The sequence below is a fragment of the Nicotiana tabacum genome, chromosome 14 (genome assembly GCF_000715075.1).
Source record: "Nicotiana tabacum cultivar K326 chromosome 14, ASM71507v2, whole genome shotgun sequence".
In the NCBI taxonomy this organism is placed as follows: Eukaryota; Viridiplantae; Streptophyta; class Magnoliopsida; order Solanales; family Solanaceae; genus Nicotiana; species Nicotiana tabacum.
Window position 1 is genome coordinate 7,720,462 of NC_134093.1, and position 23,847 is coordinate 7,744,308.

A 23,847-nucleotide genomic window follows, 5' to 3' on the forward strand; every position below is an offset into this window, starting at 1 on the left:
TCTTGGGGATTGGTGGTCCCTAGCAACAAATCTATAGAGACATCCCAAGAGAATTCACCTATTTGTCTTTTGGTTTAATTTCTTTTTAATGTGGTCGATAAATTTAGTCAGCAAGATACACCTGTTTCTAATATCTCTCTGCTCTTTTTTGTTTGAAACGATTCGCGCGGTAAGTATACTAGTATCATTTAACGCGACGTTATATTGAGATACTTGAATAGAACATTAGTTCATTTTCGAGTTCCTGAATTTAAATATAGTGAAACGATAAACTTATTTCTTTAGAGCGCTCCGAGTATTAAAATTGAAGGTGGCAAAAAAAATACATACAGAAAAGGCGGGGAATTATGGGAGAAAAAATAAGTGGCTAACGTAATTTGAAGCGAATTGTTTTTTCTAAATTACTAAGTGTAACGGACTTTGTTTCTCTCTAAACCAAAAAAACCACCAAAATATTCATTTCCTCCTTTCTCTCTTCCCTCTCTTTCTCTTCTCATTTCTGCAACTTTCTGCAGAGATTTTCTGCAGAGAGAGGGAGAGAGAAAGAGAGAAACAAAAAAAAAAAGGGAAAAAAGAAAGAAAAAACCAAGCTGGTCAGAGAAAGATTGAAAAATATTGAAAATCACTAAAAACAAATCGACGTTTTATCTTAAATTAACCAACATATATATATTTTTTGGATAAATATTGGTGGTTTGGGTATTTATCAACGTTTTTTCTCATGCAAACAAAAGCCAAGAAAAAGGTTCGAGTTTTTTTATATATTTTGCTATGAAATTATTTTTCTTGTACGTAATTGATAATTTAGTTGTATTTGGTTTTGTGTTTAATGCAGGGTTTTCAATTGCGTTAAAGAATTGGCTTTTGAATATCAAGAGTTCTTTTTATGTGATTATTCCTCTCCATTCTTTTTAAAAAAATGGAAGGAATATCTGATAATGTGCATGGAGTTATATTAGCTATATCATCCAGTATTTTTATTGGGTCTAGCTTTGTTATTAAGAAGCAAGGTCTAAAGAAGGCTGGTGCAAATGGAAAACGAGCAGGTTTACTCTCTTTTTTTCATTATTTCATTACGTTTTTTTTTTTTTTGCATCATTTAATCTCTATATTTTGAGTTTCTGTTAAATTTATTGGTTTCATTACAATAGGGTAGTTTTTTTTTTCTTTTTGGTAACCGAGAAATCCCAAGGGCTAATTTGGTCCGAAATTCAATGGATAATTGGCATGAACTCGTGACATGTGCCTAATCCAATGAGGTGGTTTATTTATTTCAATTATTATGGGAATATGGTTAGCCCTTGTGGAGATTTGTTATTTTCGTCGTACTCCCTCTGTTCACTTTTACTTGTCCACTATGGACTTTGCACACCCCTTAAGAAATAATAAATGAAATGCATAATTTACCATAATACACATATTAATTGATGCATATTTTTAATAGATTTGAGAAAATGATTTGAAATGAGTAGTTAATAATGTGGGTATAGCAGTAAAAAAAAACGTTTTCTCTTGATATACTAAGAGTGACAAGTAAAGTAAAAATCTATTTTTATAATACTGGACATGTAAAAGTGAACGGAGAAAGTATGTCTTACTCATCCAGTTATGAAAACAACCTCTTGCAAAAATATAAGGTACTCAATATAGTCCAATTGTTCCACGGCCCCCCTCTCCCTCTGCGCAATATAGTCCAACCGTTCCACGGCCCCCCTCTCCCTCAACATAGCTAGGAGCTTCGCGCACCGAGCTAGCCTTTTTACGCCTCTTATCATCCTTCATGCTAAGGCTCAAGGGTAGATTAGCATGAGTTTCAGTGTTGTGACAAGTTTAGCATACTTCAAGAGATTTTGAATGTTAACACACTCAAGAGGTTTGAATGTTAACACACACACATATATACACACACCTGCTAAAAGTTGATGAACTAAAATTCCTGTTATTGCTTCTAAAGGAGATTTTGCCTGTGCATAAAACCATATATTCTTGTAAAGCAAATGTATTGATTTCAATTGATGCTAGGCAAATTGATCCTGTTATATAATTACCAATTATGCTGAATTTTGAATAGGTTCAGGAGGCCACTCCTACTTGTTGGAACCTTGTTGGTGGGCTGGAATGTCATCTAGTAAGAGACCTAACTCATCCCAAAAGTTTTGTTATTTTATACAGTTCTTGAGCATATAGCCGATCCCAACTTTCTTGGGATTGAGGCGTAGTTATTGTTGTATGAGTCCTTGAGCATATGATATTCTGCGTCTGAGAAAACCTACATATATTGTAGAACACAAAGTCCTTTGAGCAAGCACCTAAAACAGTTTTTTAATTTCAATAACTATATAGGTGGTCATATATTTGCAATGCAGGTCAATATCTAACTTAAGAAATTAACATTTCTAATGTGCTAACACTACCAGAACTTTTGATACCCTAGGGCAGTGAACATTCTTGTTCTTTTGACCTCAATGAATGCTGTAGAATTTATGTTGCGCGGACTTTCCAAAATGCTGCCGCACCCATGTCGGATCCTCGAAAAATGCACTACTTTTGGAGGACCCGACATGCACCCGGCAATATTTTCGGAGAGTCCGAGCAACATAGCTGTAGGGTTCTTGATTGATTGCCCACTCAATAGCTAAGACAATTGATATCTGATGTTAGAATGAGATTCAACATTTATGTTATCGGCAAAATCAGGTCCGCGCCAGGCATTCATCTGCATTTCATAGCTAATTCCGTACTTTAAGATTTATGACAGTATCTCGATATAACAACAACAACAACCCAATATAATCCCACTAGTGGGGTCTGGAGAGGGTAGTGTGTACGCAGACCTTACCCCTACCCTAGAGTAGAGAGGCTGTTTCCGATAGACTCTTCCCCCCCAAGAACTCCCAACCTTGCTCTTGGAGTGATTCGAACTCAAGAGCAAGGTGGGGAGTTCTTGGAGGGAGGGGGCCGAGGGTCTATCGGAAACAACCTCTCTACTCCAGGGTAGGGGTAAGGTCTGCGTACACACTACCCTGCCCAGACCCCATTAGTGGGATTATACTGGGTTGTTATTGTTGTTGTTGTTGTTGTTATATAGAGATACTGTCATAAATCTTAAGTACGGAACTGATGTTTATATTATGTCTATATAACATCTCTATATAATAACCATTCACTATAAAAGCCAAGTTTTTCTCAGAACTGATGTTTATGTTATGTTATAATATATGTCCTCTATAACAGCACTTCACTATAAAAGGCTGTTATGCTATAAAAGCCAAGTTTTTCTCAGAACTGATGTTTATATTATGTTATAATATATGTCCTCTATAACAACACTTCACTATAAAAGGCTGTTAAGCCCTTTTATAACAACACTTCACTATAGTAGCCCAAAAATATCGGAACAAACAAGATTGTTATAAAGAGGTACTATATATTATCATAGAATGAGAAAGATGATAGACATTTGTCAAATATAATAAGTAACTTATGGACAGGGTGAAAGTATCGATGACATTAACCTCTACGAAGACCTTGACTTAGAGAACATGCATGAAGATGATGGAATGCAGCAATTCCTAATTTGAAAGAAGTGATCAGCGCAATAATATCTAGTTCTAAAACATTTCAGGAACAGTCAGTTTTTTAGTTATATTTAACGCTAATCTTCTGATTTCTTATAGTGATTATTGGAGAGGGAGCTAACTTTGCTGCTTATGCATACGCCCCGGCTATACTTGTGACACCTCTAGGGGCTTTAAGTATGATTGTAAGGTATTTGATTATGTAGCATAATTGGGGTTAAAATTGTTAATCAAAGAAGTTCTTTTTAGTTCAATACTGATATAACTTTCATGAGCAGTGCAGTGTTAGCCCATTTTATTTTGAAGGAGAGGTTGCATATCTTTGGTATGGTTGGTTGTCTCCTCTGTTTGGTTGGCTCTGTCACTATTGTCTTACACGCGCCGCTAGAAAAGAGTATTCAATCTGTTAAGGATGTCTGGTACCTAGCAACAGAGCCAGGTATACTAAAGTTGCAGTTCCAGTTACATTCTTCCATTATCCTTAAATTTGTGTTTACAACAAGAAGAATAATTACGCTTCAATCCCAACCAAGTCAGAGTCGGCTATATGAATCCTCAGTATCCATGTCGCTGTATTTAGGCTCTAGATAAAAAGAGAGAAGTTTCTCTAGTACTATAAATTCTCTATATTTTCTACTAGCATATAAATGTCTGAAAAGACTAAAAGACTTTAAGAAAACACATTGAACCTGAAGTAAACATACTAACATGGCTAAATATTTACTGTAGTATATGTGAAGTAACAGTTGGATTCACAAATTACAAGAAGATACTTGCTATCTTCCCTTGAAAACATGCTTTGTTTATTGGAACTAACCAAAAGGCTTTTGCTAAGGACAGGGTTCCTCGCCTACGCTTTCACAGTTATGATTCTAGTACTTATCCTTATCGTGCGGTTTGTGCCTCGTTATGGGCAGTCGCATTTGGTTGTCTACATTGGAATCTGTTCTCTAGCGGGTTCTCTCACGGTATGTTGTTCTCTTTTATGCTGTATACTATAGTCCACTGTTCACAGTGTGCATTCAGTGTTGTCAAAGGCGAAAAGTGCAAAAAAGCTCTAAGGTCTGTTAGAGGTTTAAGCGCGAAGCGCAAATAAAACTCGGCCTTTAATGAAGAAAGACACAAATGGAGAAAAATTACAAATATGTATGTGTAATCCAAGACTAATATCTATTAGCATGAATACCAAATATATGGACAAAGAAATTGAAAAGAATTTACAATATAATGAAATATCAATTGTTAGTGTCGCCTCTTTAGGATTATGCTCATTGGCAAGGAAAAATATGTTTTTAGAGTCTTGATGACAACACTGAAGCGCCCGTTAAGCGAGGCGAAGCGCTCAACATGTTTTGAGCCTCGCTTCAGGGCTTAAGCGCGCCTTTGATAACACTGTGCGCATTAATTTCTTATATCTTTATCTGTTGGTTGTTTCTTATGGTTATTCAGGTTATGGGTGTCAAAGCAATTGGAATTGCTATGAAGCTCACATTTGGAGGACAAAATCAATTCAAGTATTTTGAGACATGGTTTTTCATAATATTTGTCCTCATCTTTTGCCTTTTGCAGCTGAACTATTTGAACAAGGTATCTGTTCCATTCCCCTATAATTTTATAGAGTCCCAAGTGATATTGGTTATCTTTGTTTTCTGATATATTCATTTGGTTTGATAGTTTAGTCATAATTCTCATCTTTCATTTCACCCTAAACTAGTAGCCATTTTGACCTACTATCCCTAAAACAATATCAATCGTCTCAATCTCAACTTATGTTGTCTCATATTACTAACTACTTGAAAGAGGAGCCTTGACGTAACTGGTAAAGTTATTGCCATGTAACTAGGAGGTCACATGTTCGAGCCATGGAAATAGCCTCTTGCAAAAATGTAGGGTAAGGCTGCGTGCAATAGACCCTTGTGGTTAGGCTTTTCCCCAGACCCCGCGCATAGCGGGAGCTTAGTGTACCGGGCTGCCCTTTTATATTACTAACTACTTGTTTTTTGGAAGATATAAATGTTGACATGACTACTGTATTCTGCAGGCACTTGACACATTTAATACTGCCGTGGTTTCTCCTATATACTACGTCATGTTTACAACACTGACCATTGTTGCAAGTATGATAATGTTTAAGGTAATTCAAAATTCAGTTTTGTGGTTATGGCTATTCAGCACTCTTAGATTTAATCAATTTCCATTTCTTTGAGATATCATGAATGGGTTATTATATTGCTGGAAACGAAACGATTGTAGTTGGAAGAATTAAAATAATGCAGATAGCTGGATAAATATGTTTATCAAATTGACTGTTCTATAAGGGCAAGAAATGATGTTTTGAGAGAAAGGAAAGTTTGCTTGCTTTTCAAGAAGCACAACAAAGGATTCTAATCGAAATTCGAAATGTTGGTAACATAAACTTCTGGAAGAAAAAAAGAATATGATAGTTGAATTGTTGGCATATCTATTTCTGAAGAGTATATACTGAGTTTTTTTCCGAGTTTTTTCATTCGATCGGAAAGTTGTATTTTGAAACTTACTGTAATTCTGGTGTTACTTCTTGGGATTCAGGACTATGTTCATCAAAATGCAACACAGATAATTACAGAGTTATGTGGTTTTGTAACTATCCTATGTGGTACTTTTCTTCTTCACAAAACCAAAGACATGGGAAGCAATCCATCCAAACCAATACCTGTCCTCCTCCCAAAAACAGACACGGATTGTAAGCCAACAAGCGAAACAACAAAAATCCCAGCTGAGGTTTGAAGGCAAAACGACTAGGAGATTGTTCTTTAATTGCATCATCAAGAGAGCATAGGGGAAAGGGAGAGGTGCATAAAGAAGAAGATAGAAGCATTTGTTATTGGATAAAACTTAAGGAGACAAGCTTAGCATTGGAAAGAGGTGATGTTTTTTGACAGGTTGAAGCCAATGCTATACTAGGAAGGTATTTCGTTATGATTCTTTTTTGTTATTTTGGCTTTAGAAAGATTTTACAGTGTGGATACTGATATCGAAATTGACATGCTTCTTGGAATTATATACACAACGAGCTGCACTTTTGTTGTTTCAGGCCAGTACTTCTTTTGTGTATATAGGATATTGTCTGTATTGAGACTCTCTTGTTACTTTGTCTAGTGGGTTTTCAATGTCTTTCACTCTTTTTCTTTTTGGATTAAATTCTTGTTGTATCTGTAATAGATAGGGAACGTGATGTTTTCATATTGCATTGATCATTTTAATACATTACGGTTGTTACTTTATGAAGCATCTTGAGGACATCAAATTGATAATTCGGCAAGAATTGTGGCTGAAAGCATAAGAGAGTAGTGTTTCTTGAGTAGGAACTACGGATTGTCTTAGCTTGAGAATATCAAACCGATATCCATTGGTAAGTTTTTTATAGTAACCGAAGATAACAGAATAAACTCATAATATAACAGAAGTCGAGATTAAATTATTCCAGTCTCGATCACCAGTATATCTTGGTCCAAGACCAGACTTTGTTCTCCCACTATGTCAGCAAAGGTTTTTTGTACTACGTCATATGGTAATTAAGGATTATCTCAAAATAGTTGTTAGTGTTTCCAAATGAAAAGATAAAAGAAATAAATGAATGTAAACAGAACTCTAACCAGTCATCAATAATCACTTTTTTAGATTTCTAGAACATCATGAGAGGGTAAGAGGGGAAATGACACTTCAATCAAATTGTATCTCGTCTCGAATTTTTTCGTCCGTCATGATCAAAGTACTCAAAATTGTTTGACCAGATCCGGTACGGATCCCATACCCACACCACCCATACTAGTGTCCTGTCGACACGGGTGTGGCACCTAAAATGCTGTGACGGAGCAACTTAGTTGACTATAGTTTTCATATTTTGACATCATTTTGTCCTAAGGGGCATTTGGTGATAACTAAGGAGTACATTCAGAGATTTCATACAAGATGTGGTAAATAAGGAGTCCTTGTACGAGATGACATATGTTCCAATGATCAGAACTAGAGGTGGATTCAGGATTAGAACTTTATGGGTTTGGATTCGATTCGATATTACTACCACATCCTATCAAATTTACTGGGTTTGAAATCTATTATTTGTACTTATTTAGTGGTTTTTTAACACACATTATAGGGTCTAATCCAAAGTTACTGGATTCAAATGAAGCCATATCTTATTCACTAGATCCGCACCAATCATCAGAAGAAGATAAAGCTACCATCTAGACAGCTATGTTTCGCACTTTTGGACCCCAAGGTTAATGCTGGAATGAACAGTAGAATTCTACTAGAGAATCAGTCATAGTCATATTTGGTAAAATGCATAAAGCTGTCTTAGTGGAAATTTCAAATAGCATCGGTATCGGATGTAACCATTTAACCTGAGCTACAATTCATGATTCCAGAGGGACTGAGGAATTGGATGTCAGATTTTCATGACCAAAAAGGGGACAATTTTGCCTCTTCCACTTGAAAAAAATGGAAAAGAATCAAAGGAGGAACGAAGTATCTTCTACACCAGATATATTGATCTCGACAGCAGAGAAGTATAGTTGCTATATTGTAAGGTCTTGCTACTACGAATTGTTGAAAACTGGTTTAATGGTTCACAACCTTGGAGAATAAGAAATTAAAAAAAGGGCAGCCCGGTGCACTAAGCTCGCGCTATGCGCGGGGTCCGAGGAAGGACCGGACCATAAGGGTCTATTGTACGTAGCCTTGGAGAATATTGTGAAACAATAAAAGTCTTTGAAAAGTTAAATGCTTTGGATGGACTACTATGCTTGTAGCATGTCTAACTATGGATACCATTGAGTTAGAAGAAATGCAAAAGCTGAGGAGACATCTTGGAGACAAAAATCAAAATGTTTTTGGGTAAAACAGAGTGATAAGAACACAAAAAATTTCCGTAAGATGGCCAATGTTCATAAGAGACATAACAACCTTGACAGGATAGAGATTAATGCCAAGTTGGTTGAAGATCAAGAAGCTACTTGCAATAACAGCAGTAGTGATATCATATGATACAAAAGTACACCAACCTTATTGTTGATAGGATATAAGATATCTTTCTTAACCGCAAGTAAACCACGAAGCTAAGAAGGTCTAGTGTACATGGAACTGATTGAGAAACACACCATTACTGGTGGTGGTATTACTATTGTTTGTTGCTTTTATTTTCATTGTTCCTTGAGTCGAGGGTCAATGGGAAATAGCCTCTCTACCTTTATAAGGTAGGGGTAAGGCTTGCGTACACGCTACCCTCCCCAGACCCCATCTATGAGATTACACTGGGTTTATTGTTGTTTTTGTCATTGTACCATTACTAGTGATAGAAAAAATTTCCCTTTGTTATTTAGTGAACTTGACCCTAGATGACCAAATGGTGTTTTACGGTAGCTAAATAACTGGGGCAATGGAACACAGTGATACAAAATGGTCAAACCTGTGTATGTCCAGGAAGAAATAAATGTTTCCTTAAAACAACATTCATAATAGTAGACATTCAGTTATCACTCGGAGATGAGTCTTTGTTCTAACAATTTCATAATTCACTTGATAGTACTATGTTCATCTAGTTCTACTAAAATAATGTTCCAATCAAAAAGCAAATCCAGATATCCAATCCCACAAATTTTAAAGGTGTGCCCTTAAAATGCATTTTTACAAAACCTAAACATCAATGACCCCTATGACCAACAGCCCAATATCGACTAATGTTCTACGAAGTAACTCAGCGAATTGGAAGTCAAAATGAAAGTGGTACTACAAACACTCAAGGTTTAAGAGTGTGCCTTTAACCAGCAATTTTAGAAAACTTAAACAATTGATGATAGCTAAACTTGACCAATAGCTTATTATGGACTAACATTCTTTAATATAAACTTAAAGGACTAAGGTCAAACTGGAAGTAGTATTACGATCTCTGTAAGTGGCCTAAGGTGTGGCAAAGATAACAATTACTCAAATGTATTAGGATGGCATAATAATTGAACTGGTAGCACATTCACTGGACAAGAATGTTATAAAAGTGCAACATTGAGTCATCTGATTCTTATGAAGAGAGAATTACGTAATTGTGTCGTCCTGAACCTCAAAAGCATAAATCTTCTAGATTAGCAACATTTGGTACATGGTCGAGTTGTTGAGAAGTACAGATCTGTTTGTAGATTTGAGCTGGCTTTTGTTGCTCATGTTAGTTATGTTATCATTCATAAAGATTATAAGAACACTGGGTTATGAAACAAGAAAGAGCGGATATGAACAGTTTTTTAGATTTTCTTTTTTTGGGGTTTGGGGGTGGGGGAGGGGGCGCATTTTTCGCTTGTTTTTGTGTTAGTTAGAACCTTGATGGAAGAATAAAAAGAGGTAAAAAATCACTGTAAAAATTATGGTATTATATAGATGTTTATTGAACAATGACGACATAAAAACTTAAAAGGCTGAGAACTCTACATTCTATATTGGCTACGCCAAAAAGGCGATATAGGAAACATTATTCAAATACATAGGCTCTGAACAGAAACCTAATATCAAATAATACAAATTACAAGTCACTGACCTTTACACTTGTTCATGTCTTGCAAGGCTAACTGCACCTTCCTCTTCAGGTGGTCGATAAAAATAATTAAAGAGCATCCTTCTATTCATCCATCCACAATAAATTGGTCTTCTTGGGTATCTCCTTCAACTCTTGCATCGCCGTGAACCATACCATTGACATGGTGCAAGTTTTGTATCATTTGTGAAAGATAATGGTTAGCCCCTGTGTGATCAGAAAGCCCCGTTGAATGACCAGTCCACTGAGAAAAAATTCCGAGCAGCTGACTAGTAAGATTTTGTTGTTCGTGAAGCATTCGAGTCTGGATCTGGCTCATTTCAGCGCGATGCTGAACTAACGTCTCGTCAATCCTCTTCTTCCAGCCTGATCTCCTCTTGTTCATTCTTTCTTCGTGTTCTCTTTCAAATATAAGTTGTTCCTCTCTTCTCCTCCTCTCTCTCTCCTCACTTTCCTTCTCCATTATTTCCCATTCTTGAATTCTCTGTCTTTGCAACTTCTCCATCGTTTTCTCCCTTTCTTCCCTCTCTCTTTCTCTTTCCTCCCATTTTCTCTCACGTTCTTGTTCAAGTTCCGTTCTAAGATGTTCTCTCCTCTGCCTCTCCCGCTCTCTCTCAGCATCACGTTGCTCGAACCGAGCTTCCATTTCCTTTAACTGTGCCAACTGTGTTGCAAGAAAACCCCATGCCCTCTTCTCTACCCCTTTCAACATCTTCTTCTTCTTTCTCGTATCGGATCCAATTGCCTCGATATCTTCGTAAACAAATCCATCATCCGCATCTTCCTTCATATGACTATTCCTCGTAATATTACCATTGAAATTCCCCTCTCCTTCTTCCCCATCATAATCAAATTCCATCCCGGTAACACCATGATCAACCCCATTAATACCTCCGGCAAAATCACCGTCGCCAGCATGACCTAGATGCCCGAATCGATCAATCCCGATACCATTACCACTCCCATCAAATCCCACACCATTTTCAATCCCATCTCCTACAACCGCCATGGAGTCACCACAATTGAAAACAAGTGTATTCACATCCCCAAACACTTCCTTATACCTCAAAAAGTTCGACCAATGAGTTAACCCCTCCATCCAATCAAACTCGTCCCCAGCAGCCGACTCCTCCTCCCCCGAGTTTGGCTTCTTAATCTTTTGCTTCACTAATGTATATTGGTGCCTCATGTTCTGCACTTTAGTGGACACATCCTTCCAAGTCCATTGCCATGGATACGTGATCGGATCACGAACATGGTGCATAGAATTTACATGTAAAGCAATAGGTCTATACTTCTTTTCCCTAGTTTTCATCTTAGCTAAAGTCCCATCACATAACATCTCACCATACTTATCAATTAAAGTTCTTTCTTCTGCCTCAGTCCACTTCTTTCTTCTTGGTTGTGGCATCATCAAATAAAACTAACTCCACTACTCAATTCAAAAAACTTTAAGAGGCTCAAAAAATCACATAGACAATTACTTAAATACCCCACAACCCCAAATTTTAGCTCTTTACCACAAATCCATAACACTCAAATTGGTCAAGAATTTGCTCAAGAAAAGCTAAAGGGTATACCCAAAATCACAAATATTTAGAAAATACCCAAAATCACAACTTTTTGAGCAAATACCGAAAATTACAACTTTTAAGTAAATACCAAAAATTACAACTTTTTAGCAAATACCCATATTAAATAAGGAAGAAAAATGGCATATATGTATAAATAAAACCAAAAAGAGTGATAAAAACTGACCTTTAAACCAATAATAGGTTTCTTGAATTGGGGAAGAAACACAGTGGGATAAAGTGGGAAATTTTTTTGATGGAGAAAGTTAAGAGGATTTAAAGGGGACAAAAATGGAATAATTGGGATTTTCAGGTTTGATTGGAGTTGGGGGGGGGGGGGGGGGGGGTTGTGCAGTTGATACTTTAGTAGTTCAGCTGTGTCAAAGGCATTTCTTTTACTACTGGTCGAAACCCGAAAGAGCAGAGAGATTCGCAGGAGCTGGCTGAGCAGGATTCATGTGATGACATTACCTCGTTGCCCCTATATTTTTCTTATTATTGTGTTAATTAATATTTTTTGTTGATTCTTTTTCAGTTACTTTTTGCTGGCTGGGATAATTTTGTTATGTACTTATAGTAGTTAGAGGTGTACGAATAAAACCGACAAATTGTACTAATGCGATAATCCGAGAAAAAAAATCTGACTATGATTTGGTTTGATTTGGTGTTAAAAAAAAATCCGACCATATTTGGTTTGATTTGGTTTAAACTAAAAAAAGTCAAACCGAAATCAAATCAACCCGACATTATATGTATATAAATTTTAAATATATTTAATACATAAAAATATTTATGGTAGTATAGTTTATAAATATTTTTTAAACTTTTTTTTAGTTTTATCTTTTAACGTATTATTTCAAATTTGGGCTTATAATTTTTGGATGCTCCAATCAGTTTTATAGTCCATAAATGTTAGTAACTCAAATAAATCCTAAACCAAAATTAAATCAATACTAATGCTAATAAAAGATATTTAATTCAATTATACTATGAATGAAAATAGTGTTGGATATCTATTTTTTTAGTTTTTCCATGGTTTAGATAAAATGTATAATTTATTTTTCTTGTAGTGGTTAGTCATGTAAATAATAGTACTTATTAGTCATAATTTTAAATTATGTTTGTTTTCATTATGGCTTATTAATAATATATTTATTTTATGTGATTTTATTATCTTTATTGTTGAATATTTTAGTACAATGACATGACTCATCTCATATTTATATTATTTTATTGAAAAATACCTTATATAGTTATGTCTTACTAGGATTAAAGAAATATTTGGAGCACTAATTTTACGTTTTGTGCTATGAAGACTTTATGAAAAAAAAACCGAAAAAACCCGAAAATCCGAAAAACCCAAGAAAAACCTAGATTAAAAAGCCCAACTTTTATTGTTTGGTTTGATATTTAGATTTAATAACCCGATACAAATGCTGAAAAATTGTATGAGATTTAGAGTCACGCATTCTACCCCCCCTTATTAGAAGTACATACTTGAGCTCCTTTTCTCTAAAAATCTTAGGTTACTGAACAACTTTATGCAGTTAATAAGCCACAGTTTATAGACGTGATGATAGTTGAAAGCGAGACTTTATGGAGTTGAGATTACATATTCAGGGACATTATCCAAAAATTAATGGAAGTTTACGTAGAATTTGGTGAAAGTAGTGTCAGTTTGTTATCTTAATTTATTTTGAAAGAATGTGGGATTTTGGACTGGATGGTTTTAAGATTTTACTTTCGGTTCCAAATTAATACTACCTTTTATTTATTGTTTTCTTGAAGGAGAAAGCAGAAGTTTAAATTTGTGATTAGAAGTTTTTAGTTCTTAAACTTCAGAGAAGGATAATGCTTTTAGGAAAATGGTCCAAAACGAGACAAAAAATTTGGATAAAATATTGTAGAACATGAATGAAATGAAATAAATAGAGTTGGGTGTACCTCTCAGATGGAGGAATTGAGTAAAGGTGATTGATTCCTAATAGTTGGGAACATAATTCTATTTCCAAGACCTAAAACTAAAAAGCAGCAAATCCAAAACTAAAACACGAAAACAAAAATTATTGACTTATCAAATTAATATCTATCTAGCTGTAAAGGTTCAACTAAAGAAAATACCAATTAAATATTCAGTTTACATCAAGCAATACGTGACTAGCTCCTCATATAACATTAAAAGTAAAATTTATAGGTTCAACTCATCAAGTTGGAATTAACAGGCCATCTTTTAATTTGCAAAAAGAAAATATGGATATAAAGTTATAAATAAATCACACTAACACAAACATACAAATTGCGACTATATCTTGTGTAGCAATCAAAACACGTATTGAGTTTAAACATTTAGGAACATATATAGTTCAAATTTCATGAACCTGAAAAGCAGCAAATCAACTAAAACCCGGAAAAATATAACTAACTTATCAAATTATCTATCGAATCGTGAAAAAGACTCAACTAAAGATAGAAACAAATTCATTATCCATTTTACGTCAAACAATACGCGACTAACTCCCGATACAACAGTAAAGCAAAACATGTAGGTGGATCGACTCATCAAGTTCACGTACAAAATTAACGCATCCCGGGCATAACGCCACTCGGCATCATCCTAACATTGGGCATTCCTCCTTTACCATTGGCATTAGCTGGTGAATTAGCAAAATGCTTAGCAATCTCAGGATTTTCTTCCATAATTTTCTTAACCATATCTTGATTTTGAATCTCATCACTAGTTGGTTTACCCATTGTCTTTTGTTTTTGATCAAACATCATTTTTTCCACTGCTGATCTTGTCTCCAAATCCAATTCAGATAGCCTACTTGGCTCAGGCTCAGCTTTTTGTGTGTCAATTTCAGGGCTACCTTTGAATAAACTCTTCCACCAATCAGATTGATTTCTTTTTGTCATAAGAATTGTCACTTGTTTCTGATCTTCTAAACTCCAAAAACATTCATCAGCTTTTACAGGCTCCAGAAGTTCACCTTATAGTTAGAAAATTAGAATAACAAAAAGTAAGAAGAAAGAAAATATGGTGGGAACTCTCAATAACAACATCTTAATATAACAACTAGTATTATAAAAGTTAAGTTTCTTTCGAAACCAATTTTAATGCTATGTTATAACATATATTTTTTACAACAACACTTCGCTATAATAACCAAAAAAATCTGGAACAAACAAGATTGTTATAGAGAGATTGACCGTATATTGAAAAATCACTAAAATATAGAAAAAGAATATTAACTCATATTTTCAAAAGTGTAATAATATTAGTGGAAAAAAGTTAAATGTTGAACTAATCAAATTTAACTTCTGGATCCGCGTTTTACTTATCCACTTTTCAAATAGACATGTTCATTTAAATTTAAAACTAAAATTTATATTTATTTTTTTCCATTGTATTTGAATGTATAGAGCCTTCAAACTCAATTTTACCTTTCTAAGTGGGACAATTATACTTCATGTATATTCAGTGGAGATTTACCTTAAAAGCTACGATTTCAGTTGAATCTAACATTTTTGACACGTAACTTAGATATTTATAAAAAATTACATACTAAATTTCAACAGATATTAAATTCTGCATCTGCTTACGTATATATTAACAAACTATCTAATTACAGACCTTCAAGGATTGGCGGTTGATTCTTGAGACCAACTTTGATGAAATTGTTCTTGATATCCACAGCTAAGAATCTTGATTTTGTACCAGGTGGTACAAAAACATTAATAGTAACATCTTGAAGTGTTTGTCCCCATGTATAATTTTCCATATCAAGTCCATTAAATTTATTTGGCTTTAATTTCTTGTTTTCTTCTTCTTTTGAAGCTAAAGAAGAAGAAGAAGAAGAAGTGTCTAATTCTTTGTGGGGTTGTTCTTGATTTTCATCTTCTTTTTCTTGTTGGTTTTCTACAGGCTTTAATTGTTGTGCTTGATTATCTCCTTCTGTGTAGTCTGAAAGAATTGCCATTATTTTTTGGTGTTGATATGAATGAGTAAAAAAGAGGAGAATTAGAGAAAGGTATGTGAATTGGTGTGAGAATTTGGTAATTAAGAGTGTATTATATAGTAAATCATCAGAGAAAGAAAAGGAAAACTCAGTCTTAATAACAGCATGCCGTGAGATTCGTATTGAATTAGCCTCAAAACAACAAATTGAAATGTCTAGTAAAATAAATAGTTCTATATTAATTTTGTAGATTACACTTATATATTGACAATGTAAATTGTTTTTACACGGTTAGTATAGTCATGAGGTGTATATCATTGTCACTAAATTATCAATTGATGATGATTATAGCGTAGAAATTTATTTGTAATTTTAAGTGATCCTTATTGTATTCATATCGTTTACGTCGTCAATGCATAGAACTTAAACTCTAACTTTATTTTTAAAAAGAAAGGAGAAAATTAGTCCAAACGAAAAAACCCACAAGATTTGAGTTAGTTAGAACATTTAACTGTTTGCTTGAAATACGCTTAGATCACTTGAAGAATTTGACCAAAGCATAAACATTAATAGGACAATCACTCGTAAATTCCACATGATTTTCTTCTAAAATTATTTTGTACGTACTAGTATATTAGAAGTAGCAATATTTACAGTTGGAAATGAAATTGGTTCCGCCAAATTTTATCAACCGTTTAATGTCTAAGTATTTAATATTGAAAAATCAATTGTATTAAGAAGATAAAAAATTTAACCGCACCAAAATATGACACATATCATGTATTTGCATGTTCTCTAATCATTGTTAACTAATATATATTTTTACCTCATTTAAATTATGACTTAACAGTAATAAATTTATATGATTTGATGTAAATATTAAGTGTCAATGGATCATGTTACAGGATCCAAACTAAGTGTTCTACCTACACGTTTGACTTGCATAATTATGATGATATTTAATCTTAATTTAACAAGTGTGAATTAATATATTTAAAATCGAACAACGTATAAAAAAGAATAATAAATTACACTAATACTTAATTGTTTATTTACGATTATCAAAGTTCTAAGCATACCCACATCCATGCACGTGCATATATCTTATTATATTTTTTTTGTCTTATTTATAATTTCCTTATGTTTATAGCTAAAAATTAGCCATTATTTGATGGTTAAGTTATTACTATTAAGTTGTAAAAACATACTACTGCTATGTGTTATGGACAACTCGCTTTTCAAGTGTAGTTGAGAAAGCAAAACTTGGCGATCAAGTTTGACTTAAAGTAGGGATCAAGTACTAAAATGACCACAATTTTTGTTTTAAATTTTTACATTTTATCCTTTTTTACCTCTTGTTTCATTATAATTATCAGTTGTATGTTATTTTCAGTACATTGATTAATCGTTCTGAGTTGATCAATTTTAGGAACAACAATGGGATTGGGCTGGTTAAGTCTTAACCCGCAAACTTTTCAACCCGTCCACCCTGCTTCGCATAAATCCAAACTTGCCCTACTCTGCTCTGTCCTATTTTTATTCCTAGTTGATTTGTGGTATTTAGGTGTTTTCCAACTCCACTTTGGATTATAATCTCTCTCTCTCTCTCTCTCTCTCTCTCTCTTTCTATATATATATATATATATATATATATATATAGACACCCATTCTTCTTCCTAATTCTCACATCTATTCACATAATCTCCTCATTCTTCTCCTATTCTACCTCTAAAATAATCTTTTTGTCTTTTTTCAACGATGGGACTTTTCTCATACTACAAAGAAGAAGCACAAGAACCACTCATAAAAACTATAGAGAAAGAACAAGATAATCCTTCTTCTTTTTCTTCTTCAGCCCCAAAAGAAGAAGTAAAAAAGAAGTTGCTAAAACCAAACAAAGGCAATGGTCTTGACATGGAAAATTATTCATGGGTTCAATCACTTGAAGAAGTTACCATAAATATCCAATTACCACGTGGTGAAAGTGAAAACTATTTTACTGTAACAATTGAGAATAGTAATTCCCTCAAAGTTGGACGACATCTTCAACCATTTATAATAGATGGTCAACTTTTCAAGGAAATTAAAGCTGATAAATGGAGTTGGTGTTTTTCTAGTAAAGAAGAAATTTGCTTTATTCTTCCTAAGAAAAATAAGAATTGGTGGAAAAGTTTGTTGAAAGATGGTCCAGAAATTGACACACATAATTTTGAGAATAAATGGAGGATTTTGACACAAAGAGTATTGCAGCCGTGGAAAAGATGTATTTTTGGCTAGTTATGTCATTCACTTGTTTTAGGTAGTAATAATTTTTATCTATTTTTGGTGGGGAATGTAATGGTTTTTTATTTGAGTTGAAGGAAATTGGATTTGAGTCAAGATTATTCTTTAATTTGATCGGGGTTCTAAATTATTTTTTTATTCGTATTATATTTCACACAACTTATTTGAGAGTGAGGCATAATTGTTGTATTTGTACCATATTTCACACAAAAGATATCGTACTATTTTTTTTATTCACAACTTATTTAAGTTCCAATATATAATAATTGTTACTTTAAGATTATCAAAGTTCTAACCATACCACGCCATGCACGTTTGTGCATCTTATTTATCATTAATTTTAGATGCAATTGTCTTTACATCAAATATGAAAACTGCAGCTTTTCCATATGTTTATAGTTAATTGAATATTAGTTATTAAATCTAAAACATACCTTTTCTTAATAATTAATTATGTGTAATGGATAATTCTCGTTTCAAGTGTGATTAACCAGAGGCCGCCTCAAAATTTGGTGGAAAAATCAGAAATAGCCAGATTTACAATTTGATTGAAAAATAATCATAGTTTTAAAAGTAGTCAAAATTTAGCAATTTTTTATATAAAAATTAAATCTGAACAAAAATACCCTTAAAAGTCCGGAAAAATTCCAGCATAAAATGTTGGAGTACTTTGAATTTTTTATATATGAGATTCCAGTATAATGTGCTGGAATTTCATAATATGTTGGAGTTCCAACATAATATGCTGGAAGTTTATACACATGAGCTCCATAATCCAACATTTTATACTGGAATTTTTCGTGTGTTTGAGTTCCAACATAATATGCTCGAAATTTATACACAGGAGCTCCATAATCAAGCATATTATGCTGAAACTTTTCGTGTTTCAGCAAAATAGTGACTATTTTTTAATGACTTTGCAAATGCTGGCTATTTTTTCATTATCAGAAAATAGGATGAAAGACAGACCTTCCAATAAACTTAGTCAATTTTATCGAATCTTATGCACCTCACTCTCCGTCTTGATTTCAAACGACTATTTCCATCCATACTCATCCCGATAGGATTTCATATGTCTAAAATATAACATTATGTAATGACCCGGCCGATCGTTTTGACTATTGCAATCCCATTCCCCCATTTACTACTCAAATTGTGAATTACAGTTGTTATTTGGCTTGCCGGGATAATTGATTTGGGTTCGGTGAGGCTTTGAAATGATTTAGAGCGCTTAGTTCCAAGGTTTAGAATTTAAGTTGAAAAGGGTGACCGGATGCTAACTTATGTGTAATGACCTTGGAGAAATTTTGCTAAGGAAATTAAGTTTTGGTGGTGCCGAGGTAGATCAATTTGGGTTGAACAATGCACCGAAGTGTAAAGAAAAATTTTGTCGGAAAATGGTCATTTCTGCGACCACTATGCAGTCGCAGAATCACTCTGCGGACCGCATAATGGTCGCAAAGTGGAACAGGAGGAGGGCAAGATTTGAGGAAAATCTTCGGTACACTATGCGGCCGCAAACCTATTTTGCGGTGCATTATGCGACCGCAGAACAAGTATGCAGACCGCATAATGACCGCAGAACAGGTCAGTAACGCCCAGCTTTGGAGGCCAAATTATGCGGCTGGTATGCGGACCGCATACCTGTTATGCGATCGCATAACTATGTCGGAGCTTCCATTCTTTCTAATTTTTGACCCGACCCAACTTGGATTTATAGCCCTTGAAGCTCATTTTTAGCCAAAATCTGATATTTTAGAGAGATGTGAGAGCATTTTAGAGAGAGAAAGTGAAGACTTAGTTATTTATCCATCAATTCTTGTTCAAGGTTTGAAGATTTCACAAGGATCTTGCTAGGGCTTCAAAGAGGTAAGAATTTCTTTCCCTAATTCTTCAATTTCGGGTTTGGAGTAAAGATGGGTTATTAATAGTATGATTCTTGGGTGTAGAGTATCATGTATACATACCAATAAGGTTGTGGAAAGATTGTTAGGTTCAAATGGGTAAGGATTGGGTTGAAAATGGTAGAAATCTTCATAGATTTTAATTGAAGATTTGAGGGTCGAGTTGGTGTCGGATTTTGGTAAAATTTATATGGTTGGACTCGTGGTTGGATGAGCGTTCTTATTCTGTAACTTTTGTCGGGTTCCGAGATGTGGGCCCTACGGGCGAGTTTTGAGTTAATTTCGGATTTTATTGGGAAAATTAGTATTTTCTTATAGAATTAATTACAATAATTTGTATTGACTGATTCGAATTAATTGTGGCTAGATACGAGGCTTTCGGAGATCAATTCTCGTGGCAAGGGCATAACGAAATAAATAATTACACGGGTTGAGGTAAATAACAGTTATAAATATAGTCCTGAGGGTATGAAACCCCGGATTTTATGTCATGTGATTATTTTGGAGGTGACACACATGCTAGGTGACAGGCGTGTGGGCGTGCACCGAGGGATTGTGACTTGGTCCGTCCTGTGAAATTGTAAAGTTGAATAACCTGTTGTTAGCTATAAGCTCTCTTTGTGTTGAAGAAATTTGACTGTAAATCATGATTAAAAATCATGCTTAGGCTATGTGATAGTACTGTTGTGACCCACAGAGGTCGCGTACTTGTTGAATTATTTGCTAATTGTTATCTTGTACTCAGTCATGATTTTCTTGCGTATTATACCTCAGTCTTTCTGGATATTTGTTGATATACTATGTTATCTTGGTTTGGGCTGATCTTGTGATTTCTGAGAGCCCGAGAGACTTGAGAGGTTGAGGACTTAGTAAGGCCGAGGGCCTGTCAGTGAGGTAAGGATATTATAGCACGTGAGTTGTCCGTACAACACGTGAGTTGTCCGTGCAGATTATGGCACTTGGGCTGTAGGAGCCCCTCCGAAGTCTGTACATACCCCCAGTGAGTGCGGGTACCCATTGAGTGTGAGTGCTGAGGGCTGAGAGCCGAGTGGTTGAGCTGTTGTGATGAGCTGAGTGACTGTTGCCTGAGAGGATGTACTTGCTTTGCATTTGTTGTTGCACTTGGTTGCTATCTGCCATTGTTGTGAAATCTCTAAAAGAATTTATATCCGGATTACTTGAAATTGAACTGTATAAAATTTATTTGACTTAAACTGCCGGATTCGAAAGCATGTCTATTCTTTGCTGGAATTACTGAAAGTGAACTATAACTGTGTAGCTCGTCATTATCTTCAGTTCCTTAGTTATTTTTGTTACTTGCTGAGTTGGTTGTACTCATACTACACCCTGCACTTCGTGTGCAGATCCAGGTATTCCTAAACATAGCGGGTGTTGATCATTTCGCGCAGTTGATTTTCAAGAGATTTTGAGGTAGCTGCCGTGTTCCGCAGACTTTGTCTCTCCTTCTCTATATCCTTGTATACTGTTTTTGGTCTCAAACTATTATAGACCATATTTTCCATACTTGTACTCATATTAGATGCTCATGTACTCAGTGACACCAGGTTTTGGGAGTGTTGTATCGAAAGTTGCTAGATTTTTGGTATTGTATTAAACGTTACGTTTTTAAATTTAAAGGAAATCGTGGGTTATTGATGTTGTCGGCTTGCCTAGTACTGAGATAGGCGCCATCACGACAGGTTAGGATTTTTGGGTTGTGACAAGTTGGTATCAGAGCCTAGGTTACATAGGTCTCACGAGTCATGAGCAGGTTTAGTAGAGTGTTGCGGATCGGTACAGAGACGTCTGTACTTATCTTCGAGAGGCTGCAGAAATCGTAGGAAAATTTTACTTTCTTGTATTCCGTCGTGCGAATTTGTTGATTCCGGAAACTAAATTTCTGTTAATCTATTCTCTCACAGATGGTGATGACACGTACTACCGGATCGGATGATCAACCACCAGTGCCCCCAGTTAGGGCCGTGAGAGGCCGGGGCCGTGGCAGAGGCCGGGGTCGAGGTAAAGGTCGAGGTCGAGGTGTAGCTCGTACCACAGTTGGACCAGCACATGTAGTACCACCAGTTGCTCCAGCTCAGGAGCAGATTCTAGATATAGTTGAGCCGACAGGATCAGCTCAGGCACCAGCTGTGCCCATTGAGATTCCAGGCCTTTAGGAGACTTTGGCCCAGATATTGGCAGCTTGCGCTGGTCTGGCTCAGGTGGTTTCGGCTCAGGCCAGGGGAGGTACTCATACCCCCGTTGCCCGTACTCCAGACCAGGTAGTATAGGGACTTCATATACCTGGGGCACTACCAGCCCAGCCAGTTGCAGCTGCTCAGGCCCCGGTAGTTCCTATTATGGCAGATGATGAGCAGGGGAGACTTTAGAGATTTGAGAGGCTTTGACCTCCATCTTTTAGCGGTGCTGGGTCAGAGGATGCCCAAGGTTTTCTGGATAAGTGTCAGTGGATGCTTTGGACAGCGGGTATTCTGGAGACTGGTGGGGTCTCATTTACTACTTTTCAGTTTTCTGGGACTGCCTTCAGATGGTGGGAGTGTTACGAGAGGTGTAGGTTGGTCGGTGCAGCACCCCTTACCTGACAGCAGTTCTCCGGTCTATTCCTGGAGAAGTTCGTACCTCAGTCCCGCAGAGAGGAGCTGCGCAAGCAGTTTGAGCAGCTTCATCAGGGTGATATATCCGTGACGCAGTATGAGATGAGATTTTCAGAATTGGCCCGTCATGCTATCTGATTGATTCCTACAGACAAGGAAAGGATCAGGAGGTTCATAGATGGCCTCATTTTTCAGCTGCGATTACTCATGACTAGAGAGAGAGAGAGTGTATGGTGCTACTTTTGATGAGGTTGTTGACATTTCTCGTCAGATTGAGATGGTTCGCAGCCAGGAACGAGTTGAAAGGGAGGTAAGAGGCCTCATGGTTCCGGTGATTTCAGCGGTGTTCCTTCAGGGGGTCAGTTTTACCATGGTAGGGGTCGTTCTTATAGATACGCTCAGGCGGGTTGTCCAGTTCATCGTGGTACATCAGCTAGCCACAGTTTTTACAGTGCTCATTCAGGCCAGTCTTCATTCAGTGCACTACCAGCACAGAGTTCTCATCAGGCCTCGTCCGCTCAGGCTTCTACAGGTAATTCTTCGGGTTATCAGGAGCAACAGTTCCGTCAGAGGATGGGTTGTTTCGAGTACGGAGAATTGGGTCATTACAAGAGGGATTGTCCTAGGCTATTGATTGGGGATCCACAACAGAGTTCTCGACCAACGGCACTAGCACCATCAGTTACACCACCTGCCCAACTAGCTCGGGTTGGGGGTCAGGCAACTAGGGGTCGCCCAAGAGGGGGATGCCGATCAGGTGGCGGTCAGGCCCGATTCTATGCTTTTCCTGCTAGGCCAGATGCTATAGCTTCAGATGTAGTGATCATATGTATTGTTTCAGTGTGCCACAGGGAGGCTTCTATATTATTTGACCCTGGTTCTACTTATTCATATGTATCATCGTATTTTGCTCATTATTTAGATATACCCTGTGAGTCCTTAGTTTCACATGTTAGTGTATCTATACCGGTGGGTGATATTATTATTGTGGACCGTGTGTATCGATCGTGTGTGGTAACTATAGGAGAACTGGAGACTAGGGTTGATATTTTATTACTCGGTATGGTCGATTTCTATGTAATCCTAGGTATGGATTGGTTGTCTCCATGTGATGCTATTCTGGACTATCACGCAAAAACCATGATGTTGACCATGCCGGGGTTTCCAAAGGTTGAGTGGAGAGGTTCTCTAGATTTTGTTCCTAGCAAGGTAATTTCTTATTTGAAAGCCCAAAGTATGGTTGGGAAGGGGTGTTTGTCATACTTGGCTTTTGTGAGAGATGTTGATGCAGATACTCCTACTATTGATTCAGTACCGGTAGTGAGATATTTTCCTGATGTATTTCCTACAGACCTGTCAGGTATGCCGCCCGATAGGGATA

The 23,847-nt window shown here is 36.0% G+C and overlaps 4 protein-coding genes across 4 annotated transcripts; 2 read left to right on the top strand and 2 right to left on the bottom strand.

The window, feature by feature from the left end:
* The first annotated feature begins 445 nt into the window (after positions 1-445).
* Positions 446-6,618, top strand: LOC107772653 (putative magnesium transporter NIPA2). The gene is made up of 9 exons (XM_075229266.1): positions 446-745; positions 836-1,046; positions 2,072-2,128; positions 3,678-3,768; positions 3,857-4,017; positions 4,419-4,546; positions 5,028-5,165; positions 5,620-5,712; positions 6,147-6,618. The coding sequence occupies exons 2-9, from the start codon at positions 920-922 to the stop codon at positions 6,342-6,344; spliced, it is 993 nt and encodes a 330-aa protein (XP_075085367.1). The 5' UTR covers positions 446-745; positions 836-919; the 3' UTR covers positions 6,345-6,618.
* LOC142168674 (uncharacterized) lies at positions 2,127-12,053 on the bottom strand. Its single transcript, XM_075229265.1, has 2 exons — positions 10,144-12,053; positions 2,127-2,269 (listed from the first exon to the last, which is right to left on the bottom strand). Exon 1 carries the CDS (start codon positions 11,552-11,554, stop codon positions 10,229-10,231), a length of 1,326 nt encoding a protein of 441 aa, XP_075085366.1. The 5' UTR covers positions 11,555-12,053; the 3' UTR covers positions 2,127-2,269; positions 10,144-10,228.
* Positions 12,054-14,076: 2,023 nt separating this feature from the next.
* LOC142169125 (protein BOBBER 1-like) lies at positions 14,077-15,738 on the bottom strand. Its single transcript, XM_075230359.1, has 2 exons — positions 15,343-15,738; positions 14,077-14,698 (listed from the first exon to the last, which is right to left on the bottom strand). Exons 1-2 carry the CDS (start codon positions 15,686-15,688, stop codon positions 14,289-14,291), a joined length of 756 nt encoding a protein of 251 aa, XP_075086460.1. The 5' UTR covers positions 15,689-15,738; the 3' UTR covers positions 14,077-14,288.
* Positions 15,739-17,425: 1,687 nt separating this feature from the next.
* On the top strand, positions 17,426-17,944 carry LOC107769666 (protein BOBBER 1-like). The gene has a single exon (XM_016588903.2). The coding sequence runs from the start codon at positions 17,426-17,428 to the stop codon at positions 17,942-17,944; it is 519 nt and encodes a 172-aa protein (XP_016444389.2).
* The last annotated feature ends 5,903 nt before the right edge of the window (positions 17,945-23,847 follow it).